The 20,753-nt window shown below is 47.8% G+C and overlaps 1 protein-coding gene across 5 annotated transcripts in view; it reads left to right on the forward strand.

Annotated features, from left to right (window-relative positions):
• klhdc3 (kelch domain containing 3) overlaps positions 1 to 20,753 on the forward strand; it is a 128,689-nt gene that overhangs the window by 39,482 nt on the left and 68,454 nt on the right. For 4 of the 5 annotated variants that reach the window (XR_013885919.1, XM_080183269.1, XM_080183268.1 and 1 more), the window contains exons 2-5: positions 3,181 to 3,411; positions 7,888 to 8,064; positions 11,153 to 11,268; positions 16,860 to 16,931. Coding sequence is in view for 4 of the 5 variants with exons in the window: in XM_080183269.1 (XP_080039395.1) it covers positions 3,258 to 3,411; positions 7,888 to 8,064; positions 11,153 to 11,268; positions 16,860 to 16,931 (519 nt within the window). In the remaining variant the exon portion in view is untranslated. Of the gene's footprint in view, positions 1 to 3,180; positions 3,412 to 7,887; positions 8,065 to 11,152; positions 11,269 to 16,859; positions 16,932 to 20,753 lie in introns of those variants that run through there. The other variant, XM_080183272.1, reaches the window with a different exon arrangement.

Consider the following 20,753-nt stretch of genomic DNA (forward strand, 5'->3'; position numbering starts at 1 on the left):
AGTCTATTCAGCCTCTCCTTATAACTCAATCCACCAAGTCCCGGCAGCATCCTAGTAAATCTTTTCTGCACTCTTTCTAATTTAATAATATCCTTTCTATAATAGGGTAACTAGAATTGTACACAGTATTCCAACTATGGCCTTACCAATGTCTTGTACAACTTCAACAAGACGTCCTAACTCCTGTATTCAGTGTTCTGACCGATGAAACCAAGCATACCGAATGCCTTCTTCACCATTCTGTCCACCTGTGACTCCACTTTCAAGGAGCTATGAACCTGTACCCCTAGATCTCTTTGTTCTGTAACTCTCCCCAACGCCCTACCATTAACTGAGTAAACCCTGCCCTGGTTCAATCTACCAAACTGCATCACCTCACATTTATCTAAATTAAACTCCATCTGCCATTCGTCAGCCCACTGGCCCACTTGATCAAGATCCTGCTGCAATTGGAGATAACCTTCCTCACCATCCACCATGCCATGAATCTTGGTGTCATCTGCAAACTTACTAACCAAGCCCCCTATATTCGCATTCAAATCATTAATATAAATGACAAATAACAGTGGGCACAGCACCGATCCCTGAGGCACACTGCTGGTCACAGACCTCCAGTTTGAAAAACAAATTTCTACAACCACTCTCTGGCTTCTGTCAAGAAGCCAATTTTGTATCCATTTAGACACCTCACCCTGGATCTCGTGAGATTTAACCTTATGCAACAACCTACCATGTAGTACCTTACCCATTTACCCATACAGGTTGCAGAGCTGGGCCGCGAGGTGGCGGATGGAGTTTAATGCGGAGAAGTGTGAGGTAATCCATTTCGGTAGGAATAACAGATGTGTTGAGTATAGGGCTAACGGGAGGACTTTGAATAGAGTGGAGGAGCAGAGGGATCTAGGTGTATGTGTACATAGATCCCTGAAAGTTGGGAATCAAGTAGATAAGGTTGTTAAGAAGGCATACGGTGTCTTGGCGTTTATTGGTAGGGGGATTGAATTTAGGAGTCGCAGCGTCATGTTGCAACTGTACACAACTCTGGTGCGGCCGCACTTGGAGTACTGTGTGCAGTTCTGGTCCCCACATTACAGGAAGGATGTGGAGGCTTTGGAGAGGGTGCAGAGGAGGTTTACCAGGATGTTGCCTGGTATGCAGGGGAGGTCCTATGAGGAGAGACTGAGGGATTTGGGGTTGTTTTCACTGGAAAGAAGGCGGCTAAGAGGGGATCTTATAGAAACATATAAGATGATTAGAGGTTTAGATAGGGTGGATGGTGATAGCCTGTTTCCTCGGATGGAGAAATCTAGCACGAGGGGGCATGGCTTTAAATTAAGGGGGGGTAGTTATAGGACGGATGTCAGGGGCAGGTTCTTTACCCAGAGGGTGGTGAGGGACTGGAATGCCCTGCCTGCTGCAGTTGTAAATGCGCCTAGTTTGGGGGCGTTTAAGAGATTGGTGGATAGGTTTATGGACGAAAAAGGAGTGGTTTAGATTAGTGGGTCAATGTTTTTTTTTAAAAATAAGACTGGTCGGCGCAACATTGTGGGCCGAAGGGCCTGTTCCGCGCTGTTATGTTCTATGTTCTATTTACCCTTGATATTATACTCCTTCATCCCATTTGACCTGCCAAAATAGACCATTACACATTTATCCAGGTTGAAGTCCATCTGCCACTTCTCCGCCCAGTCTTGCATCCTGTCTGTGTCACACTGCAACTTCTGACATCCCTCCAGACTATCCACAACACCACCAACCTTTGTGTCGTTAGCAAACTTACTAACCCATCCCTCCACTTCCTCATCCAGGTAATTTATGAAAATGACAAACAGCAAGGGTCCCAGAACAGATCCCTGGGGCACTCAACGGGTGACCGACCTCCATGCAGAAAAAGACCCATCCACAACCACTCTCTGCCTTCTGCAGGCAAGCCAGTTCTGGATCCACAAAGCAACATCCCCTTGGATTTCATACCCCCTCACTTTCTCAATAAGTCTTGCATGGAGGACCTTATCACACCTTTGACGGATTCTCCAGCTTCAGTTTTTGCTTGTAAGCGGGAGCAGGAGCACAGCCTTGTGGTCACTTACGCAAGGATATTTTGTCCTTGGAGGGAGTGCAGAGGAGGTTTACTAGGCTGATGCCGGAGTTGAGCTATGAGGAGAGGCTGAATAAACTAGGCTTGTACTCGTTAGAGTTTAGAAGAATGAGGGGAGATCTCATTGAGACGTATAAGATGATGAATGGGATGGATAGGATAGAGGTGGAGAGACTCTTCCCGCTCAGAAAGGACAGTAGGACTAGGGGGCACAGCCTCAAGATAAAGGGGGGGCGGTTTAGAACGGAGTTGAGGAGGAACTTCTTCACTCAAAGGGTGGTGAATCTCTGGAATTCTCTGCCCGTTGAAGTGGTGGAGGCTGCCTCGCTAAATATTTTTAAGACGCGGGTTGATAGGTTTTTGATAGGCAAGGGGATTAAGGATTATGGGGAGAGGGCGGGAAAGTGGAACTGAGCCACGACATATCAGCCATGATCTTATTGAATGGAGGGGCAGGCTCAAAGGGCCAGATGGCCTACTCCTGCTCCTATTTCTTATGTTCTTATGTCTGACTGAACTGTATAATTAACTATCATTCTGCATGTTAAGGAATTTGGAGGGGGAAGGACGCTAGCCTCCTTTCAGGGATGGTGTTCTGGAGGGTGACATGACCCATTCATCCATTCGATAACTCGCATTCAGGATTATCCCAGCAGAGTGCGGGTTCGATTAGATCCATGGGGCTTCGCTGGAAGCATTGAGTTGAAGCAACAGTTGTTAATAAATCTTCATAGCTTTTTCATGACTGGTGGAGGGAAGTTATTACACCAGCGATGGCCATATCCCCTGAATTAACCCCACGCTTACTCCTAATTCCAGCAGGTTACTCCCTTTATAAATGCCTCTCTCTTGTTTGTGGCTCTGTTCTGTATTACTCGGGAATTATTCTGAAGGAGTGTGGAGGTTGGAGAATCAGCTGCAGCACTCCAAGTAAAAATGAGTGGAAGTTTCCAGGAGGGGCTAATGGTGGTCTTGACATAGAGGTGGTGGAGTTTTAACTGGTGGAGTGAGTGGTTGAGCCCTGGTAACCGGTTGAGTGTGGGGCCTGGAGGAGTGACTGAGTGTTCTGTTTCTATCTCTAGCTGCAGCTGGGATGAGTCGTGCCTGAGCGTGTGGCTGCGATGGTGCTCCTGAGGAGGCTGATGCCCAACTGAAGGGAATGTTGCGGTGGGCAGTGCATTTAGAAGGAGGTCCGCGGAGGGTGAACCACGCTGCTGTGGCTGTTGGACATAAAGTCTACTCGTTTGGTGGCTATTGCTCTGGGGAGGATTACGAGACCCTGCGGCAGATTGATGTGCACATTTTTAATGCAGGTAAGCAGTGAGGTGAACGGGGGCCTGTCTTTCTGTTTCTTCACCTTTCTAACTTGCTAAACCCCTCCCAAACCTCTGCCAATCCTGTTCTGTAGCTGGGCACCAGCGAGAGAATGAACCACATTGCTGGGTTTCCTTATTCTACCGATGGCACACAGCACTTTGCCCTCATACCTGTTCACCTGTCTGAGCTAACAGGAACAGTGCGGTCATGTTAATAACAGGTTGCATAGAGTCAGATTATAATTCTTTCTGGATGGTCACTCTTCACATTATCCAGGGATAGTTTAACATTCCCAGCTGCCAGGTTGAAAGTTTTATTTTGACCACCGAGATGGTAATCCCACAGAATCCCCAGCCAGGAGAAAGTGGGACAACTTATTTTCCTAACTCCCTATCCCTCAGTCACAGATGCTGCAGTCCAAAGACAGTCAGCAACAGTAGTGGATTCGCCCACATTACACACATTTAAATGGTCATTGGATAAACATATGGATGATATTGGAATAGTGTAGGTTAGATGGGCTTTAGATTGGTTTCACAAGTCAGTGCAACATCAAGGGCCGAAGGGCCTGTACTGCGCTGTAATGTTCTCCCCATGTCTGCGTGGGTTTCCTCCAAGTGCTCCAGTTAAGTGCTGGTTAAGTGCATTGGCTGTGCTAAATTCTCCCCCAGTGTACCTGAACAGGCACCGGAGTGTGGCACCTAGGGGATTTTTGCAGTAACTTAATTGCACTGTTAATGTAAGCCTACTTGTGACACTAATAAATAAAATTTAGATATCAGACAGGAAAGGTTGAACAGTTTGGTAGAGAAATAGACACTCTGTCAGTGACCTGAAGGCATGTGACAGGGAGCGAAGGGGAGAATATGTCAAAGTGGCTCAGGGCCAGAGCGTGGTTCTGTTGGCAGAACGCAGAGTTCCAATGTTGTCCATCGAAGCTGGCCAATAGTTTAACCCATCCTGTCATGGGGAGAGGAGATTAGGTTGACTCCCAATCCAGCTGCTCTGTTCCCCCAGCAGCTTAAATAAGCCACCTCCTGTGTGGCCTTGTTGCATTTCCCTTGTAGCTGCCAGGCTCATGTCAGTGATAGATCTTCCAGTTCGAGGGAAATGTGTTCAGTCAGAATGTACAGCCTGACCAGGACAACAAGAGCACACACAGCCCACAGTGCTCAGCAGATAGTTGCTGTAGTCACTTTCAGCCTTGTACAGGGTCACAATCTGTGCATTACACACATCCTGAGGCACTGCACCGCTCTCCAGCAGAGACTGAGAATGGTGCAATGCTGCAGGAGATGGCTCAGTGTGATGTAGTCAGGCTGTATGGATCAGCACTTGGGATTTAGCCCATGGCAATAGATCTTCCACTGCTTTAGTGCTGCCAAGACAGGCAATGTTTCAGCCTTGTTGGGAGTCTCCTTGGTGAATACAGGCCATCTCTCCGACTTTTTATTGCTCTTAGTCTTGGTGACCCCTCCCTTTTAGTTTACAGTCAAACTGTTTTCTTTGGATCTGTTGCATTTCTGATGCCTCCATACACTTCCCAAGCCTTCCTTGCCACACAACATGTGGATATTCTGGTAAAGCTGTGAGCAGTGTCCACAGTGTTTAGTGCAAGTCTAACTGTCCATCTGTCTTTCAATATGAACCGATTGCACCATCTTCCTAAATGGTGACACAGTGATTCACACTGCTGTCTCACAGCGCCAGGGACCCGGGGCAGCACGGTGACACAGTGATTCACACTGCTGTCTCACAGTGCCAGGGACCCGGGGCAGCACGGTGACACAGTGATTCACACTGCTGTCTCACAGTGCCAGAGACCCGGGGCAGCACGGTGACACAGTGATTCACACTGCTGTCTCACAGTGCCAGGGACCCGGGGCAGCACGGTGACACAGTGATTAGCACTGCTGTCTCACAGTGCCAGAGACCCGGGGCAGCACGGTGACACAGTGATTCACACTGCTGTCTCACAGTGCCAGGGACCCGGGGCAGCACGGTGACACAGTGATTCACACTGCTGTCTCACAGTGCCAGGGACCCGGGGCAGCACGGTGACACAGTGATTCACGCTGCTGTCTCACAGTGCCAAGGACCCTGGGCAGCACGGTGACGAAGTATTCACACTGCTGTCTCACAGTGCCAGGGACCCGGGGCAGCACGGTGACGAAGTATTCACACTGCTGTCTCACAGTGCCAGGGACCCGGGGCAGCACGGTGACACAGTGATTCACGCTGCTGTCTCACAGTGCCAGGGACCCGGGGCAGCACGGTGACACAGTGATTCACACTGCTGTCTCACAGTGCCAGGGACCCGGGGCAGCACGGTGACACAGTGATTCACACTGCTGTCTCACAGTGCCAGGGACCCAGGGCAGCACGGTGACACAGTGATTCACGCTGCTGTCTCACAGCGCCAGGGACCCGGGGCAGCACGGTGACACAGTGATTCACACTGCTGTCTCACAGTGCCAGGGACCCGGGGCAGCACGGTGACACAGTGATTCACACTGCTGTCTCACAGTGCCAGGGACCCGGGGCAGCACGGTGACACAGTGATTCACACTGCTGTCTCACAGTGCCAGGGACCCGGGGCAGCACGGTGACACAGTGATTCACACTGCTGTCTCACAGTGCCAGGGACCCGGGGCAGCACGGTGACACAGTGATTCACACTGCTGTCTCACAGCGCCAGGGACCCAGGGCAGCACGGTGACACAGTGATTCACACTGCTGTCTCACAGCGCCAGGGACCCGGGGCAGCACGGTGACACAGTGATTCACACTGCTGTCTCACAGCGCCAGGGACCCGGGGCAGCACGGTGACACAGTGATTCACACTGCTGTCTCACAGCGCCAGGGACCCGGGGCAGCACGGTGACACAGTGATTCACACTGCTGTCTCACAGCGCCAGGGACCCGGGGCAGCACGGTGACACAGTGATTCACACTGCTGTCTCACAGCGCCAGGGACCCGGGGCAGCACGGTGACACAGTGATTCACACTGCTGTCTCACAGCGCCAGGGACCCGGGGCAGCACGGTGACACAGTGATTCACACTGCTGTCTCACAGTGCCAGGGACCCGGGGCAGCACGGTGACACAGTGATTCACACTGCTGTCTCACAGTGCCAGGGACCCGGGGCAGCACGGTGACACAGTGATTCACACTGCTGTCTCACAGTGCCAGGGACCCGGGGCAGCACGGTGACACAGTGATTCACACTGCTGTCTCACAGTGCCAGGGACCCGGGGCAGCACGGTGACACAGTGATTCACACTGCTGTCTCACAGTGCCAGGGACCCGGGGCAGCACGGTGACACAGTGATTCACACTGCTGTCTCACAGTGCCAGGGACCCGGGTCCAGTTGCCAGCTTGGGTCACTGTCTGTGCGGAGTCTGCACGTTCTCCCCGTGCCTGCGTGCTCCGGTTTCCTTCCACATCCTTCGGACATGCTGATTAGGGTGCATTGGCCCAAACATGTGCCGGAGTGTGGCGATGAGGGAAATTTCACAGTAATTTCATTGCAGTGTTAATGTAAGTCTTACTTGTGATAAATAAGGAGCCTGCTCTACAGACTGACCTCTCACTGAAATATTGTCTCTGCAGATTAATTAGAATTTCCCCCTTCAGCAGAGGCCACATCCTCTGGTTCTGCTCTGTTGAGCAAGATAAAGCAGCTTGTCACGGTCAACATTATCCACTCCCTTTAGAATTGTCGAAGCCAGCAGTGATATCAGCTGTCAGAGCAGATCACTTGTCCTTTACATAACCACATGAAGATCTCTCTTTGAACCCATCCCCTTGTGTGATTACAAACTCTCACCCTGGACACTGGCCACAATCTACATTTCAGTTGAAGAGGAGGTTGCTGAATGCAAGGCCATTAACACACAGCTCAGTATCAGCTTTGGCAGGGTGACCAGGTCCCCTCAAACAGCCCGAGTTTCTTTACCCCAGAGACGGCCTTCACTTGATCCCGCTGCCTTGGAAAAGCGATCTCTCCCAAGCGTTCTGTGCAAGGACACGTTCCCAAGCAAAGTCCACCTGGTGAATTGGCCGTGGCTCTTAATCCCTCCATATCTCCCCCTCCTCCAGCCATCTGCTTCTCCCATTCCCCCCCCCCCCCCCACCCTTGTTGCCTGCTCCCCTTTCCTGTTTCCTCCTCGCCCTCCACGTTTGTTTGCTTTATCCTCCTGTTTTTATGTTCATTGCTGGTGTTGCTGGGAGTAATTCCAGCTTTTCCACCCTGCCAGCTATTTGGTTAAGGAGCTCCCAGAAAGCAGGCTGCAGGCCCACATTCCTCCATTTACCTTGGTACCACAGTGGACCAGGACCTTTTAGCTTTTCCCCTCGCTGAGTGCCGTCATTGCCCAAGCACCAGATCCAGTTTTCTGCTTCTCAGCGCGTGTTTAATCCACCGTAACCTCTGTTTATAACAGTTTTCAATGTTGTTATCCGCTGCAGTCTCGCTTCGCTGGATGAAGCTCCCACCCTTTCGCTCAGAGAGAAGAGAGAATTTCCCTCAGGTGCCGTACATGAGGTATGGACACACAGCTGTGCTGCTTGATGACACCATCTACATCTGGGGTGGGAGGAATGACACAGAGGGAGCGTGCAATGTGCTGTATGCCTTCGATGTCAGTAAGTACGCTCACAGACTGCTGCCTGTCCTCTGGGAGGGGCCGGGGTTGGTGGGGGCACAGTGCCATAGAGTCCCTGCCCTGTCAGCAAGCCAGTTGGCCCCCTTGGGGGATCCTGCAGGGTGGGTGTGGGGGGGGGGGGGGGGGGGGGGGCAGGGATTGGGTGTGGGTGGTGGGGGTGAGGTGGGGAGGGTTGGGTGTGGGTGGGGGGGGTGGGTTGTGGGGGCATGGGGGTGTGGGTGTGGGGGGTGAATGGGCAGGGTGGGGGAGGGAGGAGTGGGTGGGGATGGTGGTGGGGGTGGGTTTCCTCTTGTGGCAGAATGTAGAATCGGGAGTCACTTTAAAAATAAAGGGCGAGTGACTGGAAACGGGGATGGGGTGAAGTGTTTTCTGAGGCTGCTGAGTCTCAGGGAGTCTCTCCCTCAAAAGGCTGAGTGAGCAGAGTGCTGAGAGAGTCTGGATTAACAAGGGGGTGAAAGGTCATTGGGGTTAACAAAGAGGTGAAAGGTTAGCAGGGGGCTGGCAGGAATGTGGGGTTGAGGTTCCAGTTGGACCAGCCATGATTTTATAGAATGGAGCAGGTTAGAGTGGCTGAGTGGCCTACTCCCGCTGGTCATTTATATATTGATGTATAAAGCTCTATCAGTGTTATCTGAGCGAGCAGCTGGCAGGGGGATGGGTTTCCCTGGCCAATGTTCATCACACCAACAGAAACAAACGGTTTTATTATTGCCACGTGGGATCTTACTGTGCACAAACAGAGCCTCTCCCAAACCCCAGAACTCTCAGCTCACCGGTTATCCCTGTGCACTTCTCTATCATCATCCTATTATATGCATACATAGAAATAAAACTGGCAATAACTTTTACCCATTACAACAAGGAAGACAAACTGCCATAATATTGTACAAAGCTTAATAACTAAATGCACTGTCCCAACACACCAAACCCTCTTATAAACATACAAATACCCCAGGTTTAACACACACAATCAGAATGGTCAGCTGGTTTTGCAGCTCAGGAATTAGTCTTTTGGATAAAGAATTGGAACTCTGGCTTCTCCATTCTGAGAATTCCCAGCACCTTGAGGTAGTGAAAGAGCCACAGCCCCCTGCTAACAATCTACTAACAACAACATTTTCACTCCCCAAACAAGAAAGACTGCTTCCAGTATGCAATCTGAACAGCTTCTAACTAAGCAGCAGAATTCCCAATCCCAGCGAATGTGCCTTTCCACACAGCTTCTAACTCAAACAAAGTGAATCCTTGGAATCTTCTGTGAAGGAACCACCTGACTTTCACTGGTCAATTAATGTTCTCACAACAATTGGATGAGAATATAGGAGGCATGGTTAGTATGTTTGCAGATGACACCAAGATTGGTGACATAGTGGACAGTGAAGAAGATTATCTCCAATTGCAATGGGATCTTGATCAATTGGGCCAGTGGGCTGACGAATGGCAGATGGAGTTTAATTTAGATAAATATGAGGTGATGCATTTTGGTAGATTGAACCAGGGCAGGATTTACTCAGTTAATGGTAGGGCGTTGGGGAGAGTTACAGAACATAAGAACATAAGAAATAGGAGCAGGAGTAGGCCATCTGGCCCTTCGAGCCTGCCCCGCCATTCAATAAGATCATGGCTGATCTGTCGTGGCTCAGTTCCACTTTCCCGCTTTCTCCCCGTAACCCTTAATCCCCTCTCTTATCAAAAACCCATCAACCCGCGTCTTAAAAATATTTAGCGAGGCAGCTTCCACCACTTCAACGGGCAGAGAATTCCAGAGATTCACCACCCTTTGAGTGAAGAAGTTCCTCCTCAACTCCGTTCTAAACTGCCCCCCCTTTATCTTGAGGCTGTGCCCCCTAGTCCTACTGTCTTTTTTGAGCGGGAAGAACAAAGAGATCTAGGGGTACAGGTTCATAGCTCCTTGAAAGTGGAGTCACAGGTGGACAGAGTGGTGAAGAAGGCATTCGGCATGCTTGGTTTCATTGGTCAGAACATTGAATACAGGAGTTGGGACGTCTTGTTAAAGTTGTCCAAGACATTGGTAAGGCCACACTTGGAATGCTTTGTACAATTCTGGTCACCCTATTATAGAAAGGATATTATTAAACTAGAAAGAGTGCAGAAAAGATTTACTAGGATGCTACCGGGGCTTGATGGATTGAGTTATAAGGAGAGGCTGGATAGACTGGGACTTTTTTCTCTAGAGCGTAGGAAGCTGAGGGATGATCTTTTAGAGGTCTATAAAATGATGAGGGGCACAGATCAGCTAGATAGTCAATATCTTTTCCCCAAAGGTAGGGGAGTCTAAAACTGGAGGGCATCAGTTTAAGATGAGAGGGGAAAGATAGAAAAGTGTCCAGAGGGGCACTTTTTTCACACAGAGGATGGTGAGTGTCTGGAACAAGCTGCCATAGGGTAGTAGTAGAGGTGGGTACAATTTTATCTTTTAAAAAGCGTTTAAATAATTACGTGGGTAAGATGGATATAGAGGGATATGGGCCAAATGCGGGCAATTGGGACTAGCTTTGAGGTTTAAAAGAGGGCAGCATGGACAAGTGGGGCCAAAGGGCCTGTTTCCCTGCTGTAAACCTCTCTAATTCAATAAGGTGGTAAACTCAGAGTGCATTAGGCCCAGATTAAAAATAAACAAAACTCCATTTAAGCTGCAGTAAAAGATACCATTCCATACCTCACTGTGCCAATAACAAAAACAAAACCCAGGCATACTTACAAACTGTAAAGACCATGATTAAATGTATATTTCTTAATGGCACAGCAGTGTCACACTTGGGATGTTTGAGATTGTAACCTGTGGGACATCCTGGGAGTGATCTCTCAGCCAGTCAGGGGCTCCCTGTCACAGTGAGCGTATCCACCAGTCTGGTATTTACTCAGTGCGGGCCAGGAGTATCGGCTAAACAGTCTGAAAGGCACTGTGTAAAATCTCTGTTCTTTTCAATCCGTGACTCTGTGGCTCAGAAATGGATGAGCCTTGACATGATTCCTGAGGCCACACATTGCTGAAGGAGAAACGTCTGGATCTGTTGCTGTTTCTCACTCTCTGATTCCACCTGCAGACACTCACAACTGGTCCACTCCCAAGGTCCACGGCTCGATTCCTGGTGCCCGGGATGGACACTCTGCCTGTGCTCTCGGGAAGTGCATGTTCATCTTTGGAGGATACGAGCAGCTGGTAAGGAATGTTACTGAGAGATATGGCACAGAAGGAGGCCACCCAGCCTACCCTGCCTTTGCCAGCTTTTTGAAAGCGCTGCCCAGTGAGTCCCACTCCACTGCTCTTTCCCTGAACCTTGCTAATTTAATCTCTTCAGCTATTTATTTAGTGCACCTTGAATAAATCTCCTCTGCTTTTTTCAGGCACTTTATTCCTGTTTACAACTTGTATTTACAAAGAAAAAAATCTTCCTCCTGTCACTTTGAGCTCTTTGCCAATCACCTTCAGTCTGTGTCCTCTGCTTTCTGATCCTGAGGTAACTGGAAACAGTTCCTCCTTATTTCACCCTCTATCAGGTCAGCTCTTAACCTTCTGTACTCTACAGAGAGCAGTACCACCTTCTCCAGTCCCTTCTGGCAGCACAGTGGTTAGCATTGCTGCCTCACAGGACCAGGGTTCGATTCCCGGCTCAGGTCACTGTCTGTGGAGTTTGCACATTCTCCCCATGTCTGCGTGGGTTTCCTCTGGGTGCTCCGGTTTCTTCCCACAGTCCAAAGATGTGCAGGTTAGGTTGACTGGCCATGATAAATTGCCCCTTGGTGTCCCGGGATGTGTAGGTTAGGGGGTTAACAGGATAGATGTACAGGGTTACGTGGATAGGGATGGGGATGGCCAGGGTAAAATGCTCTGTCAGAGAGTCGGTGCAGATTTGATGGGCTGAATGGCCTCCCGCATTGTAAGAATTCTGTGCTCTCATTTCCAGGAACCAGGTCCAACAGGGTATCCTTTCTGGCTGGACAGGACACACGTTGCTTTGGAAACTGTTCCGGAATACAATCTAGGATCTTTTACCCCTCTCTCTGTCACTCCCGCTGTCCCAGTCTGTATTTGGATAATTAAAGTCCCCCCACTATAATTACTCTACAATCGTACCCAGCTGTACTACTACCTCTGGCCGCTTGTTCCAGACACTCACCACCCTCTGTGTGAAAAAATTGCCCCTCTGGACCCTTTTGTATCTCTTCCCTCTCACCTTAAACCTCTGCCCTCTAGTTTTAGACTCCCCTACCTTTGGGGAAAAGATACCGACTATCTAGCTGATCTGTGCCCCTCATTATTTCATAGACCACTATAAGGTCACCCCTCAGCCTCCTACGCTGCAGAGAAAAATAATCCCAGTCTATCCAGCCTCTCCTTATAACTCAATCCATCAAGTCCTGGTAGCATCCTAGTAAATCTTTTCTGGACTCTTTCTAGTTTAATAATATCCTTTCTATAATAAGAACTGTACACAGTATTCCAATTGTGGCCTTACCAATGTCTTGGACAACTTTAACAAGACGTCCCAACTCCTGTACTCAATGTTCTGACCAATGAAACCAAGCATGCCGAATGCCTTCTTCAACTCTCTGTCCACCTGTGACTCCACCTTCAAGGAGCTATGAACCTGTACCCCTAGATCTCTTTGTTCTGTAACTCTCCTCAACGCCCTACCGTTAACTGAGTAAACCCTGCCCTGGTTCAATCTACCAAACTGCATCACCTCACATTTATCTAAATTAAACCCCATCTGCCATTGTCAGCCCACTGGCCCAATTGATCAAGATCCCATTGCAATTGGAGATACCTTTCTTCACTGTCCACTGTGCCACCAATCTTGATGTCATCTGCAGACTAACTAACCAATTTTGTATGCATTTAGATACCTCACCATAGATCCCAAGAGATTTAACTTTATGCAACAACCTACCATGCAGTACCTTGTCAATGTTGGCAGCCTGTAGACCATATCGAGCAAATGTGATTCCTTAGCTCTGTCCTTGAACCCTCTGGGACATCGACTTTGTCCAGCAGTGTGATATTGCCTCACACACTCCTTTCCTCCCTTTATCATTGTATCCATCTTTCGTGAACACCTTAACCCAGGAATATTTATCACTGTTCTAACTCCACTCTCCCTATACCTTCCTGCTTAACCCAGGAATAACTAACGCTGTTCTATCTCCACTGTCCCTATACCTTCCTGCTTAACCCAGGAATATTTAACACTGTTCTAACTGCACTCTCCCTATACCTTCCTGCTTAACCCAGGAATAACTAACACTGTCCTATCTCCACTCTCCCTATACCTTCCTGCTTAACCCAGGAATATTTAACGCTGTTCTATCTCCACTCTCCCTATCTCTTCCTGCTTAACCCAGGAATAACTAACACTGTTCTATCTCCACTCTCCCTATCTCTTCCTGCTTAACCCAGGAATATTTAACACTGTTCTATCTCCACTCTCCCTATCTCTTCCTGCTTAACCCAGGAATAACTAACACTGTTCTATCTCCACTCTCCCTATCTCTTCCTGCTTAACCCAGGAATATTTAACACTGTTCTATCTCCACTCTCCCTATACCTTCCTGCTTAACCCAGGAATATTTAACACTGTTCTATCTCCACTCTCCCTATACCTTCCTGCTTAACCCAGGAATAACTAACACTGTTCTAACTCCACTCTCCCTATACCTTCCTGCTTAACCCAGGAATAACTAACACTGTTCTAACTCCAATCTCCCTATACCTTCCTGCTTAACCCAAGAATATTTAACACTGTTCTAACTCCACTCTCCCTATACCTTCCTGCTTAACCCAAGAATATTTAACACTGTTCTAACTCCACTCTCCCTATACCTTCCTGCTTAACCCAGGAATAACTAACACTGTTCTAACTCCACTCTCCCTATACCTTCCTGCTTAACCCAGGAATAACTAACACTGTTCTAACTCCACTCTCCCTATACCTTCCTGCTTAACCCAGGAATATTTAACACTGTTCTAACTCCACTCTCCCTATACCTTCCTGCTTAACCCAGGAATATTTAACACTGTTCTATCTCCACTCTCCCTATACCTTCCTGCTTAACCCAGGAATATTTAACACTGTTCTATCTCCACTCTCCCTATACCTTCCTGCTTAACCCAGGAATAACTAACACTGTTCTATCTCCACTCTCCCTATACCTTCCTGCTTAACCCAGGAATATTTAACACTGTTCTATCTCCACTCTCCCTATACCTTCCTGCTTAACCCAGGAATAACTAACGCTGTTCTATCTCCACTCTCCCTATACCTTCCTGCTTAACCCAGGAATAACTAACACTGTTCTATCTCCACTCTCCCTATACCTTCCTGCTTAACCCAGGAATATTTAACACTGTTCTAACTGCACTCTCCCTATACCTTCCTGCTTAACCCAGGAATAACTAACACTGTTCTATCTCCACTCTCCCTATACCTTCCTGCTTAACCCAGGAATAACTAACACTGTTCTAACTCCACTCTCCCTATACCTTCCTGCTTAACCCAGGAATAACTAACACTGTTCTAACTCCACTCTCCCTATCTCTTCCTGCTTAACCCAGGAATAACTAACACTGTTCTAACTGCACTCTCCCTATATCTTCCTGCTTAACCCAGGAATATTTAACACTGTTCTATCTCCACTCTCCCTATACCTTCCTGCTTAACCCAGGAATATTTAACACTGTTCTAACTGCACTCTCCCTATACCTTCCTGCTTAACCCAGGAATAACTAACACTGTTCTATCTCCACTCTCCCTATACCTTCCTGCTTAACCCAGGAATAACTAACACTGTTCTAACTCCACTCTCCCTATCTCTTCCTGCTTAACCCAGGAATAACTAACACTGTTCTAACTCCACTCTCCCTATACCTTCCTGCTTAACCCAGGAATATTTAACACTGTTCTAACTCCACTCTCCCTATACCTTCCTGCTTAACCCAGGAATATTTAACGCTGTTCTATCTCCACTCTCCCTATATCTTCCTGCTTAACCCAGGAATAACTAACACTGTTCTAACTGCACTCTCCCTATACCTTCCTGCGTAACCCAGGAATAACTAACACTGTTCTATCTCCACTCTCCCTATCTCTTCCTGCTTAACCCAGGAATAACTAACACTGTTCTATCTCCACTCTCCCTATACCTTCCTGCTTAACCCAGGAATAACTAACACTGTTCTATCTCCACTCTCCCTATACCTTCCTGCTTAACCCAGGAATAACTAACACTGTTCTATCTCCACTCTCCCTATACCTTCCTGCTTAACCCAGGAATAACTAACACTGTTCTAACTGCACTCTCCCTATATCTTCCTGCTTAACCCAGGAATAACTAACACTGTTCTATCTCCACTCTCCCTATACCTTCCTGCTTAACCCAGGAATAACTAACACTGTTCTAACTGCACTCTCCCTATATCTTCCTGCTTAACCCAGGAATAACTAACACTGTTCTAACTCCACTCTCCCTATACCTTCCTGCTTAACCCAGGAATAACTAACACTGTTCTATCTCCACTCTCCCTATACCTTCCTGCTTAACCCAGGAATATTTAACACTGTTCTATCTCCACTCTCCCTATACCTTCCTGCTTAACCCAGGAATAACTAACACTGTTCTAACTGCACTCTCCCTATATCTTCCTGCTTAACCCAGGAATAACTAACACTGTTCTATCTCCACTCTCCCTATACCTTCCTGCTTAACCCAGGAATATTTAACACTGTTCTAACTCCACTCTCCCTATACCTTCCTGCTTAACCCAGGAATAACTAACACTGTTCTATCTCCACTCTCCCTATACCTTCCTGCTTAACCCAGGAATAACTAACACTGTTCTAACTGCACTCTCCCTATATCTTCCTGCTTAACCCAGGAATAACTAACACTGTTCTAACTCCACTCTCCCTATACCTTCCTGCTTAACCCAGGAATACTTAACACTGTTCTAACTCCACTCTCCCTATACCTTCCTGCTTAACCCAGGAATAACTAACACTGTTCTATCTCCACTCTCCCTATACCTTCCTGCTTAACCCAGGAATATTTAACACTGTTCTAACTGCACTCTCCCTATATCTTCCTGCTTAACCCAGGAATAACTAACACTGTTCTAACTCCACTCTCCCTATACCTTCCTGCTTAACCCAGGAATATTTAACACTGTTCTAACTCCACTCTCCCTATACCTTCCTGCTTAACCCAGGAATATTTAACACTGTTCTAACTCCACTCTCCCTATATCTTCCTGCTTAACCCAGGAATAACTAACACTGTTCTATCTCCACTCTCCCTGTATCTTCCTGCTTAACCCAGGAATATTTTAACACTGTTCTCTCTCCACTTTCCCTATATCTTTCTGTTCCTTTCTCTCTTATTTATCCAGCTGCACCATAAGTTCATCCATCCTGTTGTTTCAGTGCTGGTGAGTCTCAGCAGTCTGGGTGAAGAGTTTTCTCCTGTTTTGTATTGGTGGCCCCAGTCACTCCACAGGTAATCCTCACAGATAGTGACTTCATTGTAAAGCTGTGATTGTTCAGTGATCTCCTCTTTCAGAGAGAGAATATTCAGTCTTTTCTCATCATTGTCCCCTCTCAGTCCTACTCCATGGAAATGTGTCCACACTTTCTCAACCCCTTCAGAAAAGGATACTTTCCAGAACACAGAGACCAAAGCTAATCAGTGTGAAACAGAATAAAGGCTGTGAAGGAAGTGCTTTGTATTTGTGTCTAATACAGTTCTGTGTTCACATAGGCTGATTGCTTCTCCAATGAAATCCATCGCCTCGATACTATGACAATGACGTGGAGCCTGGTCAATGCAAAGGTCAGTCAGTGAGTGAGCCGAGTGTGGGGAAGGCAGAAGGTGCATGTTCTACCCAGTGTTAAACCGTTCCAGCCTTTCACTAGCACAGCGTTGTAATCATCAGCATATCTCCTAGACCCTGCAGAATGACATCCTTTATTATCTGGATGATAGTGTGAATGACTGAACTGGATCCTAGCAGTGACATAAGTTCCTGCTGGGGGACCATCCCCCCCCTCCCCCCAATCCTGCTGGGGGACCATCCCCCCCACTCCCCCCAATCCTGCTGGGAACCATCCCCATCCTGTTGGTGACCACCACCCCCCCCCCCCCCCCCCTTGCTGTTTCAAAGTGCTGATATTGCAGTGTGAACTAGAATCCCTGTCCTTACAGTTGGGTAACAGTGGATGGAGAGAATATTTCTCTATCTTATGCACAGCAGGTCTAATGGTGTCAACTGTGTGGTGATAATCCAGAGACCCAGGCTAGCTCTCAGGAGACATGGCTTCAAATCTCACCGCAGCAGCTGAGGGAATTTAAAATCAGTTACTGAGCCTGGAATATAAAACTAGTCTCAGTAATGATGACCATGCAATCATTCTCGATTGTCAGGAAAACTCATCTCGTTCACTGATGTACTTTAGGGAAGGAGATCTGCCATCCTTACCCGGCCTGGCCTACATGTGACTCCAGAACCACAGCAATATGGTTCATTCTTACCTGTCTCTGAAATGGCTGAGCAGGTTACTCAGTACAGGGGCAATTAAGGATGGGTAACATTGTCAGCCTTGCCAGTGATAACCACATCCAGTGGTAGAATCATATGATTCCATATGATTTCATATGATTCATATGAATCATATGACAGGTAAGAATGAACCATATCGCTGTGGTTCTGGAGTCACATGTAGGCCAGGCCGGGTAAGGATGGCAGATTTCCTTCCCTAAAGTACATCAGTGAACGAGATGAGTAGAATAAAGAAAACAGTCCAAATATTTAAAAACTGCATGCTGCGGTTTTCTCCCACAGTCTGAAAGATGTGCTGGTTAGGATGCATTGTCCGTGCTAAATTCTCCCTTGGCGTACCTGAACAGGCGTCAGAGTGCGGCGACAAGCGGATTTTCACAGTAACTTCATTGCAGTGTTAATGTAAGCCTACTTGTGGCACTAATAAGTAAACTTTAAACGGCCATATTAGTTTTGTCAGTGTGAAAAGTGCAGTGATTTAATTCATTCTGAATGACCGAGGCAATGGCACATTGTAAGGATTAGATTTGGAATTACTCTTTCAGAATCATCTCTCCATAACTGTCTTCCTCTCCATCCATTTAATTAATTCAGTAAAGTGATGGAAGGGGTTATCGACAGCGCGATCCAGCAGCACCTGCTCAGTGACGCCCAGTTTGGGTTTCTCCAGGGTCACTCAACTCCTGACCTCATCACAGCCTTGGTTCAAACATGGACAAAAGAGCTGAACTCCAGAGGTGAGGTCAGAGTGACAGCCCTCGATATCAAGGCTGCATTCGACCGAGTGTGGTATCAAGGAGTCCGAGCGAAACTGGAATCATTGGGTATCGGGGGAAACCTCTCCGCTGGGTGGAGTCATACCTGGTACATAGGAAGATGGTTGTGGTTCTGGAGGGTCAGTCATCCCAGCTCCAGGACATCTCTGCAGGAGTCCCTCAGGATAGTGTCCTAGGCCCAACAATCTTCAGCTGCTTCATCAATGACCTTCCCTCCATCGTAAGGTCAGAGTGGGGATGTTCGCTGATGAATGCACAATGTTCAGCACCATTCCCCACTCCTCAGAGACTGAAGCAGTCCCTGTTCAAATACAACAAGATCTGGACAGTATCCGGGTTTGGGCTGACAAGTGGCAATGACCATCACCAATAAGAGACACTCTAACCACCCCTTGACACCCAGTGATGTTACCATCACTGAATCCCCTACTGTCCACATGCTTACAGTTACCATTGACCAGAAATTTAACTGGACACACCACATAAACACAATGTCTACAAGAGTAGGTCAGAGGCTGGGAATACTGCAGTGAGTAACTCACCTCCTGACTCCCCAAACCCTATCCAACATCTACAAGGCACAAGTCAGGAGTGTGATGGAATACTCCCCACTTGCCTGGATGGGTGCAGCTCCAACACCCAAGAAGCTTCAACACCATCCAGGACAAAGCACTCGCTTGATTGTCACCAAATCCTCAAACATCCACTCCCTCCACCACCGATGCTCAGTAACAGCAGTGTGTACTATCTACAAGATTCACTGCAACAATTCACCAAAGATCCTTAGACAGGACCTTCCAAACCCACAACCACTTCCACCTGGGAGGACAAGGGCAGCAGATAAACGGGAACACCACCACCTGCAAGTTCCCCTCCAAGCCACTCACCATCCTGACTTGGAAATATATCGCTGTTCCTTCGCAGTCGCTGGGTCAAAATCCTGGAATTCCCTCCCTAATGGCATTGTGGGTCAGCCCATAGAATGTGGACTGCAGCGATTCAAGAAGACATGGGCTAGGGATGGGCAATAAATGTTGGCCAGCCAGAGACACCCATGTCCCATGGATGAATAAAAAGAATTGAATATTCCAGTTGGGTGAATTAGCTGACACTTTGTGAAGTAGTAACGCTCCAGGAATAGAGTTGATAATGAAACCACACAAATTAGCAACAAGGCACCTAGTGCAGCCTTTGTGAAGGTTCTGTCTCCATCACTCACTCCATTCCATTCAACACAAAAGGACCTTGAATAGCTCCAAAGAATTGTCACGATGTAGAACAAGGCCATTTGGCCCATTGTGACTGTACCAACTCTCCAAACCAGCATCATGATTTAGAGTCATTCCCCTGCCTTTTCCCTGTATCCCTGCTACTCAGATAATCAGCCGTTATAACTGCAGCTTAGATTCTTCACAGACACCTCCTGATCTGACTGGTTAGATGGGATCTGACTGTGTCCCACATCGATAAGCTGCATTCGATACGGAGGGAAACCTATTTCTCAGAAGCTAACTTCTCTCTCAGCCATCATTCTAATGTTGTCGTAGACAGGAGCTGGGAAATTGATGTTTGATATGGTTTTACATCTGAAAGTTATTGTAAACTTTAATTACATTCTGTCACCCAGGCAGCCCAGTACCACAGCCAGTCATGTCTTTTCCTGAGCTGTGCTTGTGACTGGAAGTGTTTTTGAACCTTTCCACTGCGTAGTTTGGCTGCTGGGTACATGGACGTTTCATGGACATGTTGCTGATGTGACACAATGGGCAGACATGTTTTGACCACGGGGAGACTCATCATGTTGGAATTGTGGTCTCTCCGTATTTTCTGACCAATCTCAGCCTCCTGTCACAACGCTGGACTGTTTTGTTCCATAAAATGGCTGCACAGGCTAGCTGCTGGTCTGATCTGAACCCTAGCTGGGCACAGTGCAGTGGCTAGCCCCTGTCCTCAGATTCTTCCTTCCCTTTGCACCTTCTCAAGGGCAGTAAGCACTGGTGTGGCCTGTGATGCCCACATGTTGTGAAAGAATAAATAGAAGATCCATTTCTGTTTGTCAAGTGCCATGCCACACACAGTCTGTACCATGTCTTTAAGTGCAGCACAGCCTGTACTGCCTACTTGCTCCCATCTGCTGATTTACAGTCTCTGGGCAGTGAAACAGCTATTTCAGGGTGAAAAGTTGATGCAGACTATGAACGCTCCAATAGCTGAACGAGGAGCTGTGGAGGGTGGGGTGGAGGGGGAATGATGAGTATTTGCAAAAGCAATAATTAGGCCATCACAATTTATACCTCAATCTTCAATACACTTGTGCAG

The sequence above is a fragment of the Carcharhinus amblyrhynchos genome, unplaced genomic scaffold (genome assembly GCF_965287045.1).
Source record: "Carcharhinus amblyrhynchos unplaced genomic scaffold, sCarAmb.v2.hapA chromosome_204, whole genome shotgun sequence".
NCBI lineage: Eukaryota > Metazoa > Chordata > Chondrichthyes > Carcharhiniformes > Carcharhinidae > Carcharhinus > Carcharhinus amblyrhynchos.